This window comes from Betta splendens, chromosome 15 (assembly GCF_900634795.4).
Source record: "Betta splendens chromosome 15, fBetSpl5.4, whole genome shotgun sequence".
In the NCBI taxonomy this organism is placed as follows: Eukaryota; Metazoa; Chordata; class Actinopteri; order Anabantiformes; family Osphronemidae; genus Betta; species Betta splendens.
Genome location: NC_040895.2, coordinates 10,000,988 through 10,021,894, shown reverse-complemented (window position 1 = coordinate 10,021,894; position 20,907 = coordinate 10,000,988). Strand labels below are relative to the sequence as shown.

The following is a 20,907-nucleotide window of genomic DNA, read 5'->3' as shown; positions in this document are numbered from 1 at the left end:
GAGGCTGTCATCTGCCCAGAACAACATGACTCACATAGTCATGACATTCATTCCCTTCCACTAGTTTAATACAGACACATCCATTAATCCAAGACTGTTGTTGGGCAATGTAAAAGCAGTGGTTTTACATGGCTTTGAAACATTAAACACCAGCTGCTAGGAGGCAAGCAGGGCCTGATTCTCTCTTTATAGGGCATCTGTCAAATTGGTGGTAAAAAATTAATTGGTCTTCAATATAATACAAACCCACGGCTAAGGGCAAAAGTAATTGGAGTTGCAGCTTCATTGTTCTATCGGTGGCCCGAAGTTGAGAACAAAGTCAAAACACAAAGCGGTAAACACCCACAGCCACGCATCGCCCGTCGTTTACTCAGAGACTCACAATTAAATAAAAGACATCAGCTGAACTGACCTGCAGGAAGACTGATACTTGTAAAACTGAGAATTCAATACACTGTGGTGTAAATATTTGGTTTCCATTTAATTTGAGCCACTACAGCACCTGCTTTAAACAGAGTCCCATCATAAAAGTCAGTTATTCCTGCAAAGTTGCACAAAAATGGCTGGTAAATCGTCTAATTGCAGCAATTAACAAAGCACTCCTGCATTAAAGGTTCAACATGTGTCTGACTGGGGCTTAAGCTTGTTCTTTCTATTCGTGACGGAGCCATTGTAAACTTGACAACCTGCAGTATGTGGATGTTAGGACGTGTCCATTCAAAGCTACAAATGCCACTACAAATGCACAACCACAACCACAACCACAGCTACTAAAATTAGCCTTTTGCTGGAAGTTTGTCGGTTTAACAATTTTGCATTAAGTCTCACTAAGGGCCACAAATCAGCACACGCATGACCAGCTTCTCCTGTAATTGCCTTATTTTCCTGCAGCCATTACAGGCCCCGCTTCCTGGATTCATTCTTGTTTGTGATTTGAAAATGATCACTTCATTTCTTTTAGTGCGGGGGCACAAACAACGGCCACTCACATTACAAATGCTAATCACCATCTTCATAATTCACATTGCGGAAAACGGATGCTTACACTTGGTGAATGAATTAACCTGCAATTACAGGTTCCTGACAGTTGACTCACTAATTCAATAAAAGGGCAGATGATCAATATGTAAAAAAACAACTACTGTATTTACATAACAAGGGTTGTGTTAGGTTCCTGGACCTTTTGTGCTGTTATTGCTAAAACAACCAATGTCAGCAAGTTTTTCTGCACCTGTGACAGAACCCTCAGTCTCAATCCTGTTTCTCTCCTGACCCCAGACAATAATTTTGTTATCAGGTAAATAGAAGCACAGCTAAGGCTTTAAATCAACAGAGAACAAAGCTTAGAAAGGAAACAAATCATTTATGTTTCCTAATATATATGAATTTTGCATTTTTGTTTTAGTTTGTTCTACAGTGAAGCACTTTGTTGTTTGCAAAGCAACTAAAGAAATCAGTGAAGTTCCAATCTGACCAGCATTAAATTAAATGACTAAATTATACACATCACATACATTTTGCTTCTGCGATAGGAAGCACTTCATCATTGGCTGATCTCCTGAGCCTGTGAGCAGAGTGAGACGGATGGAAGCGCTGACTGGGCCCGGACATATTGTTGTGTTTGTTACAAGCTGGGGGCTTTGTTGTGTTTACAGGGGAGGCTGAAGGAAGCGAAGGGGCCGCGGATGCGCTGGGCTTGGGCTGCGCGGCTGTCATTCCTGCAGCACGAGGTCAGAACACTGTGGGGAGCTGTGTACATTTGCCTGCTAATTACACACACCACTGTGTCTCGTCCCTCCTGCAGCGGCGGGGCCGCAAAACAATCTGGCAAATCCCCAGCACGAAAAAAAGAACCAAAGCAGCAGCAGAGAAGCACGGATGTACTGTACAAATGCAGTCTAATTATGTGTGCTTCTAACTTCTACCTTTTACCGACGGCAGCCACCGCGGTTCAGTGTCCTTGTCTGACAAGAGGTAGAATGACTGCAAGTTGTAGCTGCTGTACACAATGTAAGCATCCTAACCTGGGTTTGCTGTATTGGGGGGAAATGCTAAATAAACTACCAGCTACACTCCGCATTCTGAACTCTGTGTCGGGGGAAATGCTGTTAAACTGGCCGACGGGCCTTTAAAGCTCTGTGGAACAGGATCTCTAAGTAACATAGATATGTTGAGCGCCCGCCCACGGATGCCAGGGAGGTTACAGCAGGAAATGCCTTTTGTGACTTTCCATTCGCTCAGCAAAACGCCGTCACATACGCTTTGCTATAGGACTAATCGCATTCACTCCGACACACAGGTCTATTGGACTGACTGAATAGTTTACGAAGGGAGCCACAACAACGGGACACTGAGCAGGGACCTCCAGTCCAGAGGTCTAGCATCTCCTGCTACTTCTCTTTCCAAGACATGCTTTATGCCTTTTCACTCTTCAGCTGAACTGAATGGATGTATATGCAAGTGAAACTTTGATTAGCCTCGAGATGACACGGCTCGCGCTCCTTCGGCCCCGCAGGACACGTCTCTGCAAAGCGATCCCAGATCACATGCTCATACATAGAATTCTGCCCTCTCAGGTGTCAACGCCGGCCTTAAATAACATACGAGCTTTAAAAGCGGTGTATGAGCTAACGGCAGTGAAGGAGCAGGTCCCAGTAAGTAACTGGCCTGAAATCCATTAACATCTACGTACAATCCAGGTGTTTTAAAGCACATCTCTGGTAAATCTAAGGCTCTTAGGAATTGATTAAGCGGTTAAAAAGGAGCCGTCTTATCGCAGGCTTATTGCAGCCATATTCAGTGGATGACTCTCATCACTTATCGTTGGAGGAGGCACCGGGGAGCTCGGGTTTTATATCCATTCATCTTGTTCTGTGCCGTGCTCACAGATGAGACGCTGGGTTAGGTTACGTCATATCTTTTATTTCAGTGTCCTGCCTTCAAACTAATCTAAATCAATTACATGCGTAAGGTCAAGGAATAAAATAAATCACAGCAAAGAGCGCGGCTGTGGGATAGACTGATGATGAACTTCCTATCAGAGCTGGATTCATGCTGTCATTTCATGGGAAGCGAGACTCTTTTAGATCTGGGTTTGGATTAGATTTTCTTGCTTTTACATAATTTCCAAAAGAGCTCGTGGAAGAGTAACATTATACTTGTGATGAATTGCTGAAACAGGCCCATTAGTATGTTGATGATACAATAATGATAAAAATACTGAAGTTAACAAGAAGCTCTGGTTCATTTTTGTGTGAAATTATCACAAATTAATCACAATTACCTCAACACAACAACACAAACAAAGCCTACACATGTTTGCATGTCAGGTATTATATTCAATTAAATGCATAATTAACTTCTTGGTTCACTTTACACATGAGTAACATCCTAAAAGTGAAAAATATACAATCTGCTCAGGATCATAAACTATAAAATTGAAGTGTTTAGGCTTGTTCTGTGTACAGTTCTGTAGGTCCTCACTGACATGGAAGCACATTGCTCTGTGACAACTAGCAAACTTTAGGCAGCTGACTTTCTTGGAAACGGTTCAGCGACACAGACTTAACAAGCTTCCAGCTGTTTCCAGTTTATGTACCACTGGCGTCCAGTCAACGGGAGCCCGGGGCGACCCAGCGAGTGACGAGGCGTTCAGGCGCTCGGCCACGCTTTCTTCTGTTCGCTGCGGCACCGGGAGCAAATCAGGATAAAGGGATGGATGGTGTGCGTTCACGTTCTGACGCAGGTTGTGTAACATACAGTAACTGCTCTCTATGAATTGAGGTAATTTCTAGTCAGGTGGTTTGACTCTTATTCAAATTGCAAATGCAAATAAACTTAATCGCCTCATTCAGATGCAAACACACACATGACGTCAAGGAGCTGCTTGCCACAGAACAAAACCGATCTAGTTGCGTGAAGACAGACTAAAACCTGCCAGTTCTGTTCCTTGTAATCACTGAACCTAAATTTAATTTTCTGAATGCAGTCATCTGTGTTTTCATTTTTGAAATATTCCAACAGATGAGAAAGACAGACGGCACACGAGGAACAAATAGAAAATGTGTTTTACCCACTTGATCAGATGATCAGATGCACTGATGTCACTACACTGTACCACAGATAGGACACATCCATGACAGCGCTTCTATTTTACTCCATCCGAGCATATTTACTAACTGGTATTGGTCAATAGGCTTTGAGCTGGGTTACTGGAAGGCCAATGTAAAGTTCTGCACACAGGGCCTCTGAAATCTGCGGCAGCTGTTTCTCTGCTCCAGAGGGAGATGATGATGAGTCTTTACTTTACTAAGCCACTTTAAACTGACCATCTGCACAGCTGCCATTTACTGAGATTGTGGCCAAACAAACGCTTTACAGTGAAAACCACACTTTGATCTATCTAATACTTTAAAGCTATGCACTCTAATGTACTTGAAGCTAAAACAATTCCACTAAGATCAAGGGAGAATTTTTGATGCATGTCCATTTATAACTCGTACTTTCTGCTGTGGCTTACTGTACATCACATACATTTTGTTCATCACTGCAGTCAGATTAAAGAGTGTGCAATAAAGTCTAACCTGAAATGACACGGAAGGACTTACAGTAATTTGAAAAATTAGTTTAGTCCATTAGTATGCCAGGCCCAGTATGTGTATCAATTAATTTTAGTGCAGAAGGACGTTGCAGACTACAAAACAGAAGGATACTTCAGATATGACAGGCACCTGAAACAGCAACACACAAAAAAATCCCCTACCCCCAGGGCATCACACAAAATGAAAAGCCTATAAGAATTGATTCCCTGACGAAACTGGATGTGGCTGATGCGCAATGTATGGAATATATGTCTGCTGCAGATAGTGGTACTTACCTTCTCTCCATCGATTCCCTTTTGCCCTTTTGATCCAAGTTCCCCCTGAAATGACAAGAATGAAAGTTAAAAGACGAAGGGGGGGTAGAAAAAAACTTGAAAAGTTCCCAGTTAAATCATTTTTGCACCTTTACACACAGCGTGTGCGTTTATTTTAACAGCACTTGCAGGATCACGGATACAAAGTCGCACCAAAACACCAGAGCTTAGCGCATCATTATAATGTAGTTTTAGCAAAGTACATAGAATGTGAATAAAGACTGATTTCCATAGGTTTAATACTGTGAAGACCTCACGTGACCTGCTGCAGCTGCAGGCATCTGCTTTACACTCATTCTGCTGGAAACGGATGCGGGTTCTTGGAAGCTGCCTCCGTTATTACACCTGTACCATCCACAGTGGAGCTAATCATATACATATTACTGTATATTGCCAGCTGAATGAAACAGTCTAGAGCTGCAGTACACAGCATGTTCCCACTGAGCAGCGTCAGTGTAATACACAGCATATACAAACAGCTTTCACTGAGAACAGCAGGACACTGTGCTGTGCATTGGCATCAATATCAATGGCACGGCTGCCGCTCTTGATGTCGACTGTTCTTGTGCACTGTTGTGTAACAGAAAAGCTTCATTTGGCCCCTGAACCTCATCTCCAAACAGCAGTGAGAGGGAGCCGTTAAGGGTTATCCCATATTATATGTATCAAGGTTCATGAGCAAATGTGTCACCGCACAGAGAGCTCAACAGCCTCAATGGACGTAGGTCCAGGATTGAGTTGACGTCCACATCCAGGAATGAGCCTGTTAACTGCTAATGCAGATACTGCAACAGAACAATTTGCAGTTTTGAATGCAATTGCAGCAATACATTACAGTATGTATTCCTATTGTTGTTTGTGGCATTACTGTCCCAAACCCTCTTGTTTCTGTAGATTAAAACTATGAGGCTATTACAGTAAAAAAGTGGTGGAGATGATAATTTGATGCTTATTAATCCTAGTAGCAAATAGTTAATGTTTAAATGTTATACAGCATTTAATTGCCTATTAAACAACTCCTGTGCATGTTTTTTGCTGATTTTGACGTTCAAGTTCATACAGCCGCAATGTCTGCCACCCTTCCTCCTCTGTAGCATTTAGACGGCTCCGGATTATGCAAGTCAACAGAGAGGAGCTTCAGTGAGAGGCCGTGACTGAGACGCTCAGTTACGGCCCAACCCCCCTCTGGCCAGACAGCCAGACCATCTAGTAGAAGCTGCTAGAGCTCTGACAGGGACATGATCCCCATGGGGGGGGATCCAGCGGGGCACCGGGCCAAACCAGGAGCACTGGGCCCCTGTTATGCAGCAGGAAGAGTCGTCCACGCACCAACCAGGTTCCACAGCTCTTGGGTTAATGTGATTGCGCGACGGCTTCGTTTTCAGTGAGTCAACGCTTATAAAGCAACCCAATAATTCAGTCCAATGAGTTTATAAAATGATCTAAGCGAGAGGCGCCTGCAGGTTCTGTAAATCACCAAACAAACAACTGAGCCGTTCACTGAATCCAACAACCGCGCAGTAAAAGTTACAGCTCTACGGGGTGAGATTAAGATTTCCGGCTGTTGCTGCGGCATAACCTACCGTTTGTCCTGGGCTTCCAGAAAGGCCGACGTCCCCGGTGTCTCCCTGCGACAGAAACAAGGCACACAACGCTTAGTGAAAGGTCTCTCGTTCGCGCATTAGTGAACGGCTTTATGAAGGTTTGTCATTTCAACAGTGATCTTGGTTCCACAGCTGTTCCGTAAGTTCTCGCTGACACAGTGGCTCAGCAGCTGCAGGTCAGGATACTATTTCCCAGCAACTGGAAAGCACACACTTGATCTTTGTTAATGGCCCATTGTGTTATATTAATAATCATGCAATTAAAAAATACCACAGGAAAAGATAAGGGAATAAAAGCCCTATTGTTTTAGGGGCATAGATGAGTGCAGGGCAATGGAGGACGACACAATGAGGAAGAGACACATCGTCCACTACGTTGCTAGGAGAGGGAAGATGGAGGTGGATAGTTATTCAACAAATTGAACAAACGCAGAACTTGCTGCAAGCTAAGGAGCTAATTAAACATGATACCCATTCATGGTCACATCTTCATTACAAGCTCCATTTGTGAGAGCCCAATAGACTAGTAAAGACAAACCTACTGCCAGGTCTAAAGCCTGAATTACGAACCGTTTGATCCCATGTTTCCCTTTAGAAAACAAACCCAATCTTCTTTAAAATATGCACATCTAGGAAAATGTGTGTCGTGTGTGAAAGACACCAACAAAGCTGGTGATGTAATCAAAAACACCAAATAATTCATTATGCTTTGAGTTCTGTGAGAAATATATTAATACTGATGAGGACAATAAAAACAATGGAGGGTTTCTGCAGTGAATGATAAAGTCTTTTGAATGTGATTCCTGATGTTGCTCGCTGTGGAGGTGCAATAGGAATAAATTCAATTAGATTACAGTAATTGAAAATGCAAGCTGTAAGTGCACGAGAGGTGTAAAAGCTACAAAACAAATTAAGGGTATTGTAAAAGGGAAAAAGTTTTAATTTTACCATTACGCCTGGGCTTTTTTTCCTCTGCATGTATATGCCAGAACTGTAAATCTAGTAATACCAGGGTTTATGTGCAAGGCCATAGAAAATGGATTTCTTTTCAAGTAAGCTGCATTCATATAACCCACTACTTATCTGTTCAATTTCCTGAGGGATTCTGGATTAATCATAGCAGTTTAATCCCTTTGCAGTGCATTAGAATCCGTCATCAAATTCACACTGTAATGCAGGACAGTACTTTCTGTTGGAGTAACACAGTTACTGTAATCCCCACACACTTTCCCAGGAAGCGCTGTGTGTAGGTCACAGTGACTGGCCTGCACTTCCCATTGTGTGTGTTTTAAATGCTCCAAATTGCCCAGATGGGTTTGATTAATCCCTGCAATGACAAGTGAAGCAGCATTATACTGTACAGGTTCTTACAGTATGTCGGCTCATCTTACCTTATTCTCAGTATTTACTTTCCTACGGTAGATGTGCTCCTACTGTATTAATACCGATTTTATCAGAGAGTGAAGAAATGTGTAACAGGGTCAAATTGAATGAAACAAAACAACGCGCCGCACAAATTATACAGATGGCTCAAAATGGCCGCGATTGCAGTTTTTTACCTCAGTGGTGGCGGCACATCTGCAAATCTCATATCTCACTTCGTAATTGACTGTTTTATTTTTCTCGCCTTTCAAAAATCAGGACTGCGATCCAGCTGCTTACGAACAATAAACTGTGTGTCTAATGTCTAATGAGCGCTGCTTGAGTGAGTGTTGCTGTCTTTTATGCATGTTAAAGTAGTGATATGACTCATTACCTAAACACAGCTCTCTGCTTGCTGCTCCCGTATTGTGTCCTAACCCCTAATGTGCTGTTGAGGGCTTTGATTGCAGCCTCCTTTAGTTGTTTTTTTTACTGTGAGCGTCTCTCTTCGATCTCCGCAGGCCTTCAGCTTGATTTGGCCAGACTACAATATTGAAACATCCTATCGCCTTCAGATCAAGATCTTTATTGAGTTAACAAGGTGCTTTGGATTCTGATCCATTTCTCTGGAGAACTCGTTTACAGTATCTACACCTGGAAATTGATTGTGACTATCAAGAATGAAACCAATGGAACCAGTTCCAGAAGCGGCCGCTTAGAACCAAGCTGTCACAGTACGGCCAGTCTGCATCACAGATGAGCTCAGGGCTTTTGTTTGCTGGCTCTCTCTGTGCTGTACCTGTAGTTATATGCATGTACTGTATGTTGTGTAGTGGGATTTCACCATCTGATTGCTGATCGCACCAGTTTGCTGCCATTAGGAGGGCTTACTCCTGAATCCTAGTCCTACATCATGTTGTTCAGCCTTCATTGATTTTGTATTCAAGACTGTAATAGGATTTGTTATGAATTTTGTTGTTCAATAAGTAAATAAACGGTGCCAACTATTGATTCTCTGGAGACCTGAAATTAGATTTCAGGTGTTAACAGTATGAGCCACTGACTCAAAGCACAAGACAGGGCCTGATGCAATAACGGGAAAAATATTACAGTTTACAGTACTGTTGGTTACTGCAATCGACTACTACAGTACTGTAAGTACACTCAAAACGTGCTTTTTGTACACAGGTGATAAAACATTTGTGTCTCAGCTCAAACCTCACACTGAACCACCAAGCAAAGCTACTGCCCGACATACTGAGAACAAGAGAAATGTTAAACTGCCAGACACATTCTAACTCAGCAGCCAGTCGTTAATCGGTGGCACCAGCAACATACTTAACATACTACTGGTTCCAATATAGTGTCATTGAAATGACTGCATTGGGTTAATTGGACACTCTAAATTGTCCGTGAGTGTGGATGGTTGTCTGCCTTTATACTGTGTGAGGCCCTGTGACTGGCGACCTGTCTGGGGCGTACGCTGGGATTGGCCCCAGCAACCTCTTAGCTCTTACAGGGATAAGCGCTTTGGATGATGGATGGATAGAGTAGTTGTAGTAAGTAATAGGTAATAAGCAAGAACAAATCACAGTGTCCTCAGTTAAAATAATACTTTCATAATAAATTCCAGTGCTGTGTTCAACCTGTATGAATGATTTAAAGACTGCTCTAGGAATAAGTGGTTCCTGCATATCTTAATCCCACAGCCACGCGACAGTAATTAAGACACTGACCCCAAAAGCCATCTGGTCTTATCAGGGACACAGTCCCACCACACGTACCATCATCTCTGGACCTGTTTTCTAGTCAAATGCACTCTATTTTTAGCCTCCTATGGACAGCTTACAGGGGATTTCAGGCTCCAAATGATGTCATTTGTAATTTAATGTCATCTAGTGAAAAATCACACTTTCTCGTCCGGGCGTTTGGGGGCTCGTTTGTTTTCGCCGTGCTCCACCTGACACAGCACCCGCTCACTCTGACTCGGCATCTACGGTGCCACCTGCCTACAGAGGTGTCAATGGGCGCGGATCTGCATTATAAACTACATTTGGTCTCCTAGTGATCAGGCCTCTGACTGACCTCTGACCTCTTAGCACGGTAGCATCGTTGACCGCAGAACATGACGATTTGGCAGAAATAACCTTTTCCTCTCTTTATTATTCAGACCTTACAAGCGTCTCTAAAGCCAATACTGACTTAGCATTACTTTTTAATTTAAACGAATCCTTTGAATTGGGCTTTAATTGACTGTGCGGTGCCTGTAAACTCTGAGTATGTGCTGTGCAAATTTGTGTTTTTTCCAGGTACATCACACATTACACTCACTCAATTAGACCCCTTCTTGTGGAATTGATCGTACCTTTTCAGCTGGACACTGACATCTCTCCAGTGACTTTGAGGCTGGCTGTGACAGCATCTGGGGGAGCTGCTCTGTAACCGGGGGTGGGGAAGTCCCATTAAATGTCGTCTTGGCTTCACACTGAATCAATAGAGAGATTTCACCATTTAGAGACTCATTCTTTGAGAAAGCACCTTCAAACTACAATGCATTACCACACACTTGACTCAAGCTACTACAACGTGAGTTTTTTTTTGGCATCTTCTTGCTGAATTGTTGATTTGAAGTCAATCATACTGTGATCAGGGGCCTAAACAGACTAAGACTGTTAAAATTCCCTGAAGTCCAGGAGTAACATTAACCTGAAATGACACCATGCTTACAGAGACATGCAATTGTAAGAGGGCAAGGGTCACTCCTCCATTTAAAATCACTGTAACATTAGCTCCTATTGATTATACAACAATGGAAGATACTCTCTGGGGGTTGGGGCTTCCCTGGACAACATCAAGACATCTGGCACATGCTTACTCACTGACCTTTGAAGGCGAACAATATCGTAGCTAAATTTTTAATCTTTAGTTATAAAGGGCTGCCATGTATTCATAAAGTCTCTCATAAACAACATATGCAAACACTTCAGTATCATATTAAGTAATTTTACCCTTGGGTCCAGCAGTTCACAGCAGCTTTCCATCTCAGCCATATAAGGGTCACAGAAGATAAGAATCTGTTTCAGTTCGATCTGTGAAGAAGAGCTCTCATTAACGGGTCGATGCGGCATCATACAATACTTTCATCAACACATCAAAGCCTTTTTCTCTTCCTCGCTGTTCATCATCATACAGGTTTCAGCTCCTGCACGATTTGCAGCAGCTTCACAGCAAAACTCAAACTCTACAAACTTTTGCAAAAAAATCTTTGCAAGAACTGAAAGTTGGCTGTTATTGCTACTATTTAGATTCTGTTCAAATGGCAAAGATGACCTTTACTTTTTTAGGACGCCATACCCTATTGTAAGTCTATCGTTAATATGTTATTAGACAATTAACTACATACATCTACAGGTCTTCCATCTTCTATGCGTGTGGTGATGAGAGTGCGCCCATTGATGTCAATGCTGATCTTCTCCTCAGTCAGCCTCTTTTCTATTAGCTTGCAGTCCATGTAAATGGATACGATGTTGGTCTGTACTGAAATGCTAAGCTTGTGCCACTGGCGATCGTAAAGGGCATGTAGGTCACGGCTCCTAAATGTGTAGCGCATAGGGTTTTTTTCCAGGTCCTGGGAGGAAAACTCGATCACCTTTTTACCACCATCAACCACTACAGATACCTGAGGAGGAAATAAGAGGAAAACAGAAGTACTACACATAATTATAGTCCAACACATCTGAAACTGCAATATTACATTGATACACACAAGGCCCACCTGACTACTTCCTGTTTGGTCGAACATCTGGAAAAGATACCAGCGATCTTTTCTTGTCGTCCGTCTTACTCGGAAGATGGTCACAAGAGAGTATTCACTTGAAAGTCCATTTGGAAATATTGACCTAAAAACATCATGCAGCATAATTACAGAATTAAAATAATACTGTAAATGTTGTAATGAAGAATCACTAAGAAAATACAGAATTAATACAGTACAGTGTTCTTTCTCTGAAATAAACTCTTTTAAAGCCTTAAACACCTGAACAATGAACCAATAAATTTCAATGATCAATAAAAATATCAGTGTTCTCCTGCTGCACATATTCACATAAGTAAACCTGAGGAAATTGATTCCATTTAGCTTGATGAGTTTCCTTCTGGCTTCCTTGTCATTCCCATAATGAAAATATATAGAAATTGATCCAAAGCCAATCTTTTACCTCCCCAGGACACCGTGTGCTACATTACAGGGTCACACAGGCCTCGTGCGATGTGATGCTGCCATAGTTTTACAGTGTGTGCGTGACCTCAGCAGCAGCGCTACACCGAAACTATTTTGTGTTTATAACTGAAAATGCATTCCGGCTGAGAAAAACATATCCATGGGAAATATCTATAGGAAAAACAATACCATATTTCAAATCATACCCGCTCTCAAATGAATTAGACAATGCTCAGTAACTCAGCTCGCGGCCCACACCTGCACTCTGTCCCTAATTTTATCTAATGCATAGAAAAACAGCATTGCAACCTTCACAATACTCTAACCCTACCCCTAGCGCCCGACTCAGATTAACAGTAAAGAGTGGAAGAGCATAAACATAATAAATCAAGATCAGCAAAAATAATAATAATGCAATGATAAGGTCATTGAGAAGGCAGAGCACAGCCTGGGGGAGGGAGAGAGAGTTTCTTCAGACAGGTTGGAAATTAGTTTTCACTCCAATATATCATCTCCTATTCTCTCGGAGCGTCACACCCTCTTCCATTGTGTCCCTCCAATTCGTGGGGTTTTCACTGTAAATGGTACATGACTAAAATGATGAATACACCGAGTTAAAGCTCCCCAAAAACCCCAACGCTTCTGTGAGAGGCCTGAGGACTGGGAAGGTTATTTGTTGCCCAAGGGCTAAAGGACTATTTCAGCTACAACTCAGCAGGAAACATGGCATGGCCATTCATAAAAACCAGGGTTTATAAAACAAAGTGGATGCTGACTATTTCCATACTCCCTGTACAGTAACTCTTTATACCAAACACATTGAATTTAGACAGCTTAAATATGACTGAGTTAGGTCCCTTCAGTTGTCTTTACAAAGTCTCAACCACGTCTGTTTCTCCTGAACCTGGCACAGCTGATTCCTGCAGGCCCACAGGCTTGAGGTTCATTACATTGTGTAGCAGCCTGTTTTGGATGTAGATATGTTAAAACACCTTTAAAAAACACTGCATGAGCCAATACCACTTCTAGTTAATTAGTGCTTGCCGCCTATCACTTTCTGTAGAAGTGATAATTAACTGTAGTGAGAAAAACTTAAACGTGTATTGTATGTTTTTCCCGCTCCCCTGTTACTGTACAGTGCCAACACCTTTACGATATACAGTAAGTGTCACCGCCAGCGCTGCCACAAGTCCCATTTACTGTATGCGCAGCTAATTTGCACTGTCAAATATTTTAATAAATGTAAATGGTTCGTGAATTACATTCATCAAGTAATGTGCTGTTTGGGTGGAATCTGAAATGTGAAGTAATGGAGCCTGGCTGGTAGCAAGTTCACTTAGGGAAACACCCACAGCAGTAAGGAAATAAAAAGGGAGGGTGGTGTATTATGAAAGATCACAGAGCTGTGCTAAAGGTGCCCAGAGTCCCAATCAGTTTTTTCCATTGTCATAAGTAATGGCCTCGCGCTTTCTGGAAACACTCAGCGGTCCTGGATCATGTCTTGGACAACGCACACTTGCTTGGCTGAAACTACCACTTGTATAATCAGGAGCGATAGTTTGACAGAATGTCACAGCAACACGACCAGTCTGCTGGAGAATCTCCTGGTTTGGTGCCCCGGCCTGGAGGAAATCCTGCCCAGCACTGGGCTTTTAAAGGACTCGGAGGAATCAGATCGCTGTAGCTGAAACAATCAAAACCCTGAATGAGAGCCTAGTTGGCTCCCCCCCCGACCACGGACACTGCCCCCCCAGCAGATCAAAGTAGGCTCAGCCATGTCCGTTCATACACGAAATGCATCATTCGTGCTTGAAGGGTAGCGTCCGCTCAGCAGGAACCTGTCTGAAGACCGCCACTGACTGGGACAAATCAAATGCTATATTTTACCAGTAAACACACGCAAAGTGGGATCTGTAAGACGACTAGTACAACAGCATCATCCCAGTATTTCTCTGCCCAGTGAGGCGATAATGTTGTTACTGCAATGTGCCACAAGGACTACAGGACATGCAATAAAATAAATACACTTGCAGGACAATTTCCTTATAAATAAAGCCATGATAAAGTGTATTTCTCTACTAATAAGTGAGTACTGCACCTTCAGATGCATGTTACTGTACTGGAGCTGTACAGTGCTGATAGAAAAGCTCTCACTGTTTTTTTATCCAAAGGCCCAATAAAAACCCTCTGAAGCCACAGACTCATAAACAAACACAAACATATCTCAGCTTTAATCACTGCTATGTTTCAAACCCCCTACATTTACACGTCAGGATTACTATCCCCCCTTCACATTACTGTTACTAATTGTTTTCATAAGAGTCACATGCAGTAGACATTTAGAGGAACGCCTGATTCCACTGCACTTTCAGAACTACAGTATCTTAAACAGTCTCACACAGTTGTTTCCTGAATGTGTCACTGTGGTCTCAGCGCCACAATGTACACGCGAGCCGAGGACCAGGCAGAATATTAACAATATCTAGAGAGCGGAGCAGCCACTGCATATGCTGCAAGTTAAGTGAGCAGTGTTTTAGTGGCTGAGGCACTTCGGCTTCATGCAATTGCACTCGCCTTCCTTCCTCAGCTGACATGCAGTATCGCCTGTCAAAGTACTTAGATAATTGGATATGAGAGGGATCGCAGTCTCACCACTATAACCAATGACACTGTCAGCAGTGTCATTGAGAACCAGCATCTATGGGCCCAGACTGAGGGAAGGGCTGAAGTAAATGTATTTTGGGCTGGCTGACTGAACAGGGAGGCAGATCACAAATCACCTGGCTCGAAGATTCTCTCACCTAGCCAGAGAGAGAGTGGCAGTAAATGTTTACAGCTGCGTGTCATGTAAAAATACTAAAAATACCCTCCCCTCCCGGAAGAATGACAAAGTGTTCCCTTTCACATTTACAACCTAAGGACACAAAACAATGAGCATCTCCAAGCAGGCTTTCTACAATGCAAAGCATCACTGTAAAGCCAAATTTGGTTACCACCAGAGTCCCATACGCTCCAGGGCGTGTTCTTACTTCTAAGAATAACTAGACGTTAAAGCAGCAGACACTAATAAATATTAGATTCAATTCAAAGTCCTATAGTACATCAATATGTCAGTTTGAAGGTCACAGAGCAGCTAAAAGGACATGGAGGTCAATCATAAAAGACCTTAATGTGTTATGTAGCTATAATATTTCCGTCTTATTACACATGCACATAGATTTGTGCCCATTCATTTTAAAGTATTAAAATGTGTCCCTTTCTTTGGCTTTGGAGATTTCTAGGAGGAGCTCAGCATATAATAATTCTTTACAAATGATTCTCTGTGGCACCTCGATGCCTTCTCTTATTAGCCGAGGCAAATGGAGCTTTTGTGTGAGCGGGATTAATGTACTGCCCGTTTCACGAAACACAGATATACTGTAACTACAGCGTTTTTAGGAAACGCTCCTCGCGGCCCTCACCGCAAGAATCTAGAAGAGTAATGACATCTTTTCAGGATATATCAGTTAGAGGCGTTAACTCCCAAACTTAGTAGCCTGGATGTTAATCTGAATGACCAACAGATTGATAGAGTTCATAGACAGACAGAAATGAAGTAGTGGGACGTCACCAGGAACTGAGCCTGTGAGTTATCGCCAGCCACTCTTAGGAGAGTATGACACATATATCCACATTATGCAAATAACACTCACACACACACTACTCACTTTGTTGGCTTAATTAGTGGACTGCTTCCTAGACGGTATGACTCCAGGTCTTCTGTGACGGTCCCCTTCCGGAGAAGGAACCTCTCCGTGAGATCAAATCCTGTGAACGCAGTCGCAGCTTGTTACAACGCCGACATAGCAGTGACTCGGCTCTGTCCACTGTGTACTGTACGTACCTGTGAGCTGCAGGGGACGATCTAAAACATCCGTGAACCTGTGGTCCTCTACCATCAGAGGGGGGCACGAGACATCTAGAGCACAGCCAGCAGGTACAGATATTACCTATATGAGATATAATGTACCTACATGCACTACAGAATTATAAATATGCACAATATATGTTTATTTTGAACTGATTTACACTAATGTAACAACAAAGACAATAATCCACAGAATCATGAATTAATTCCCTCTGCGTTTTTGCTTCATCATAATAAAATAGACAGTATATTACTATTATAGACAGATCAGCTGTAACTGGTGTCTTATTGTTATTTACAAGCACAGAATTTATCGTTTTTTTAAAAGGAGTGAGTCACGTGTGACAGAAATCCATCACTGCACAAAAAGACACAACACAAACACACAAACTCTACCTGTTTGTTCAATCACTGCCATTCCAAAACTGCAGCGGAGAGAGTTGATAATCCAAAGGAGAGCCGTCCATCTCAGCAGGCAAATCATGGCTCCGACTAGATCACTGGAAAACCTACAGCAAACAGAGCAATACTTCCTATTACGGTGTATTAGTGAAACTACGAATGAAGCGCATGCTTCACAATAAGCGATAGGTTCAATTGTTATTCTATTGTTTTTACTACGTATCCCTCACTGACATGCCTTTAAAGCCCCTTTCTGTGTTTACATTCTGTAGAGTCACAGAACATGGAGAACACACCTCTGAGTCCATTCATTAGCTTTTTTGAACACCTGCCACCCAGTGATGAATGGAGACGTCCACGCTGCCGCTCTGAGCTCTGTTTACGTTGGAGTTGCGGCCGTTCACTAGCGAGCGCGGCTGCCTTTTGTTCTCCGCAGACAGTTTGTAATTCATCAGGTCTGAGTGTCATCGCTGCAAATTAGCTGCGGAGCCGCAGATGCATTTAATCTGTGCAGGATCCTGTCTAACGCAAGGGGATAATGACAACACGGCGGCTAGACTTCAACCACAGTCGCGTGGATGACAGTGTTGCAGCAAGTTGAAAAGGAGCAGGCCTTCCTCCGCTTTCATCATTATCTCTAATTACCTGTACATTACGTGTCATAACGTAATTTTAGGAGAAATCTACTGCGTATAAAGACATTATTACTGGATCACCTCGTATTTTTGCCTAGTCTTGGTCATGATACCAGAGCCTTGATCTTTTTTCCGTAGTAATCTATTAACACTGTGTTTTGATCTGTGAGCTGTCAGCGGCGTCTTGATCAAGGACATCACATGCGAGGCTCAAACATGGAAACCTCCAGTTACAATTAGGACTCCTAAACCATTCCAGCGTGGTGCCAAATCAAATGCCCTGCATTGCACTCATGCCATTGCGAAGGAGACGAGGATTTTTTGAGAGTCACACTGGACGGCAGGCGTCTCCTTGAAGTACAGTTGATAAAGTACAGTAACGTCATGTCACGTCTAGTCGCTTTACATCCAACAGGTGCAGCTCCAAAATGACAATAACGACTAAAATCTGTTTCAAAAATACTGAGAAAAAGCAACAGAAAGAAAACACTCAACATAATTACACAAAAATACATTTGCTACAAAAGTATAGAGGCAAATCAAAAGTAAAATGAGTAAGATGACAGTGCTGTGCACCTGCAATATAGTTTGCTCAGTGCTGTAGCTGTGAGCCTGTTACAAAGGCTAGAACATTCAGGACCGTGTTCACATTTTTCTATTAAGACTAGAGATGTGAAACAGCTGAAGACAGCTGGGCGCTAAACCTGACCTCCAAAGACCCATAATACTGCCACAGCACATTAAGTTCATTTATATGCGCAGTCTCACAAAGTGTGACCAATGGTATTTTTCCTGATGCTCTCCCACTTTATCTCCCACTGTCTTATCCAAATTAATTCTGCCCTAGTGGTAATTTCCCATCCGCGCTGCCAGCACTTGTGCTTTCTCCCAGTGGACCGTAAAGGTTTGCATGCAGGCCCGCGGCGTCATGGCGCTCCCAGATGAAGTGACCACCACTTACAACTACAACCAAGCTCGAGCCATGGACAAGTAGGACTACAGAGGTATCACGTTCCCTGTCTGTGTGAAGGTGTAATGTTATTCCTGTCATTTCTGCTAATGCACAGACTACATACAGCACTGAAGCCAAACCCGCGGTCAGTCGGTTTAAATTATTCATTCTAATTCTGAGGAGTCAACTTGGTGAAGACTGTTTTACACTCACGTGTCTGGTTCCAGCCACATGCGCTGAGTCTGCATTGAATAAAACTGTGTATATGTTTGTGCGTGCATTGGCGCTTTACACACACCTCACAACTCTGAACAGTAGGCAGCAAAGTTACTTCATCCTGTATCAATCATTCAGCGTCTCTCGGTCGATGCAACTTCAATCCAACGCGTTTCATCAGTGAAAAGACGCGTGTTTCCCTGCGTCGCCGCTGATTGGCTGTTTTTATTTTTTAATAATTTGCGGGATGCCGCGCTTCATATTCTTTTAGCGTCTGACGCGTTTCGCACTTTGTTTTGAAATAGTGATGCAACGCGGCGCATGTTTACTGCCGCGGAGCGCTCACATATCAGAAATGAGCTGTTTATGAGGCATGTGTCCCGACAAGTTAGAAAGATCAAATGATGTGTAAAAAACATACCCAAACGCTCGAACCCAGCGACAAAATATGAAAAGGTACCACTCGCACAGGGACTAAGAGACTAACACGCTGTTACTATTCACTGCACACGTGCGTTTCGCCGATTTTTAAAACGAACTTAATTAATCTGGTCCGCAAATACTCACAGTTGCCGACAAAGTTTCCACTAAAGCAAAACCAAACAGAGAGCGGCAGAGGACGCATAATCCATGTGTGATTGCGATCAGCCCGATTCCGGATTCCAGGACTTGGAAATAAAAGTCACAGTGGGATCGCCTGCTAGATCGCGGTCCTTATTAGTTGCACCAAGTGGCCCTCCCACTCTGTCATTATTACTGAATGCACAGACAGAGACTTCTGCAAACGACAGGAACATGCACTGAAAGCTTTTATATTAGGAGAAATTAATGCGTAGCGGGAGTTCAAACAAACAGAGCCAGGTGCAGGAATTAAGCCCCGTTTGATGTATTATCATGTTATCAAGTCCCGTGAATAGAAAGCCCCGTTGCTTTCCTTTAAACTGACTTCATTTCACGTATTAGCGGTAGAAACAGCAATAAAGTAAATATTCAAACAATACAAAGGAAGTCTTAACACATATTCATCTCCCTACTCATCTATTCATCAAAAGCTTCTGCCAAAAGCCCAGACATGTTATTACCAGCACAACTGGCTATAGAGGTTCCGCCACAATAGAGCTGCAAAATCAGGTGCTGCGGCCACATATTTCATTAAAGGCATAAATCCCATGTTGAAATGTAAGTGTTCAAATTGGGGTCAATCAACGCCTGGCATGAGGTTTTATATCCCCCCATTATTCAAAACCCATTCATGTCCAAATGTGTTCCACTAAAACCACATCACTTGTGTTCTATTATTATTTCAGACTAAAACGGGCTGTGAAAACTTGGCAAGGGTTAAAGCGCAGGTACTTTGTCCCCTTTTACGTTGTTGTTGAAACATCACACCGAGAGTTCAAGACGCCGGGGCCACAGAAACAGGTGCTCAGCCTCCACGCACATAACTGTTTACACAGATGATTGTATGCAGGCAGCCCTTCGCCACACAGACGCACACAAGTGGTATAAAAACAAACAAAGCGGCAAAGAGGAACGGTTAAAGGAGTGGATCAGGTGGCTCCACGTTCCTCTGCTGAGGATGAGGAGACGCGAGCAGTTCTCATAATGTGTAAAAGAGAAAAAGAGATTTTTCTGACAGTGGGATTGCGTATTTTTAGATAAAAGATAGCGCTAAACATAAAAGACACTCTGTGTGCGATGGTGGGAGTATGTTAATTCCAATATTATGAACATCCATTCCAAACAAAAGGCTGTCTTTTCAGCTGCAAAGCCTCCATTGTCACAAAATTTCAGGACTAGTTGATGTTTTTTACTCAGTGCTGAGTCCACATCTGAGCATGTTAGAGAGTCGTGCCCACGTGGCTTTTTGTTTTACTTTACGACCAACAGTGGATTCATAAAAAGCTTCTGTAGTTAGAGAAAGAAGTGTCCATTCAAGAAAAAGAGCACACTCTCTGTATCTGCATTCATACACACAGACATGTAATAAAGTACAGTCGCAACAATCAAATTCCACATGACAGCGCTTATAACAGTGCAGCTATAGAAAGTGCTTGAAATGAAAATGGTTCAGTGTGATGTCTGGGGACTGGTTATTCTGGAAAAAAACATTGACTCATCTTCTTGCGAAATTATTATTGCGAAGTATTTTTCTCCTTTGGCAGCCTCAGCAATGGATATATACATAGTATATATACAGTACAGTACATAGTATATGTACATAGTATATATACAGTACATAGTATATGTACATAGTATGTATCTAGTGGGGGACAGTTTGGGGTCCAAAATAAAATAAAAGTGACACTATTGTGTGTTTTAGCTATGCAATTTTGGTTAAAGCTCAAACTAAAATACTAGTTTTGACATAAACAAATATATAAGTATAAATATTTATATGTATAAACATCAAGTACAATGCTTTTGGTGGACAGCATTCCTGTCAGTCCGTCGCTTCATCTTGTGCTATCACTGAATGGATGCAACGTGTCAGTGTAAAACAGGTGACAGATGCAACCTACAATTGCTGCTTCAAGGTAAATCTTCTGAGCACACCTAACTGGAGTGACAGCTCATAAACATCAAGGTCCATAAAGCTGACAGGAGACTTAAAAATATATTTCACATTCCTGGCTTTTGAAAAATATTCTGTGTATTAAAACAAAAATAAAAAAAGTTAAGTTAAACAGGGAAT

At 42.5% G+C, this 20,907-nt stretch overlaps 1 protein-coding gene across 4 annotated transcripts in view; it reads right to left on the bottom strand.

Annotated features, from left to right (window-relative positions):
- LOC114842078 (collagen alpha-1(XIX) chain) overlaps positions 1 to 18,944 on the bottom strand; it is a 73,843-nt gene extending 54,899 nt beyond the window's left edge. For 3 of the 4 annotated variants that reach the window (XM_055502314.1, XM_029127567.3, XM_055502316.1), the window contains exons 1-10: positions 18,780 to 18,944; positions 16,404 to 16,516; positions 15,984 to 16,058; positions 15,808 to 15,907; positions 11,657 to 11,780; positions 11,285 to 11,560; positions 10,890 to 10,970; positions 10,247 to 10,366; positions 6,499 to 6,543; positions 4,877 to 4,921 (exon numbers count right to left, since the gene is read on the bottom strand). In XM_055502314.1, coding sequence (XP_055358289.1) covers positions 4,877 to 4,921; positions 6,499 to 6,543; positions 10,247 to 10,366; positions 10,890 to 10,970; positions 11,285 to 11,560; positions 11,657 to 11,780; positions 15,808 to 15,907; positions 15,984 to 16,058; positions 16,404 to 16,491 — 954 coding nt within the window. In that variant the 5' untranslated portion in view covers positions 16,492 to 16,516; positions 18,780 to 18,944. Of the gene's footprint in view, positions 1 to 4,876; positions 4,922 to 6,498; positions 6,544 to 10,246; positions 10,367 to 10,889; positions 10,971 to 11,284; positions 11,561 to 11,656; positions 11,781 to 15,807; positions 15,908 to 15,983; positions 16,059 to 16,403; positions 16,517 to 18,294; positions 18,427 to 18,779 lie in introns of those variants that run through there. The other variant, XM_055502315.1, reaches the window with a different exon arrangement.
- Positions 18,945 to 20,907: the final 1,963 nt, after the last annotated feature.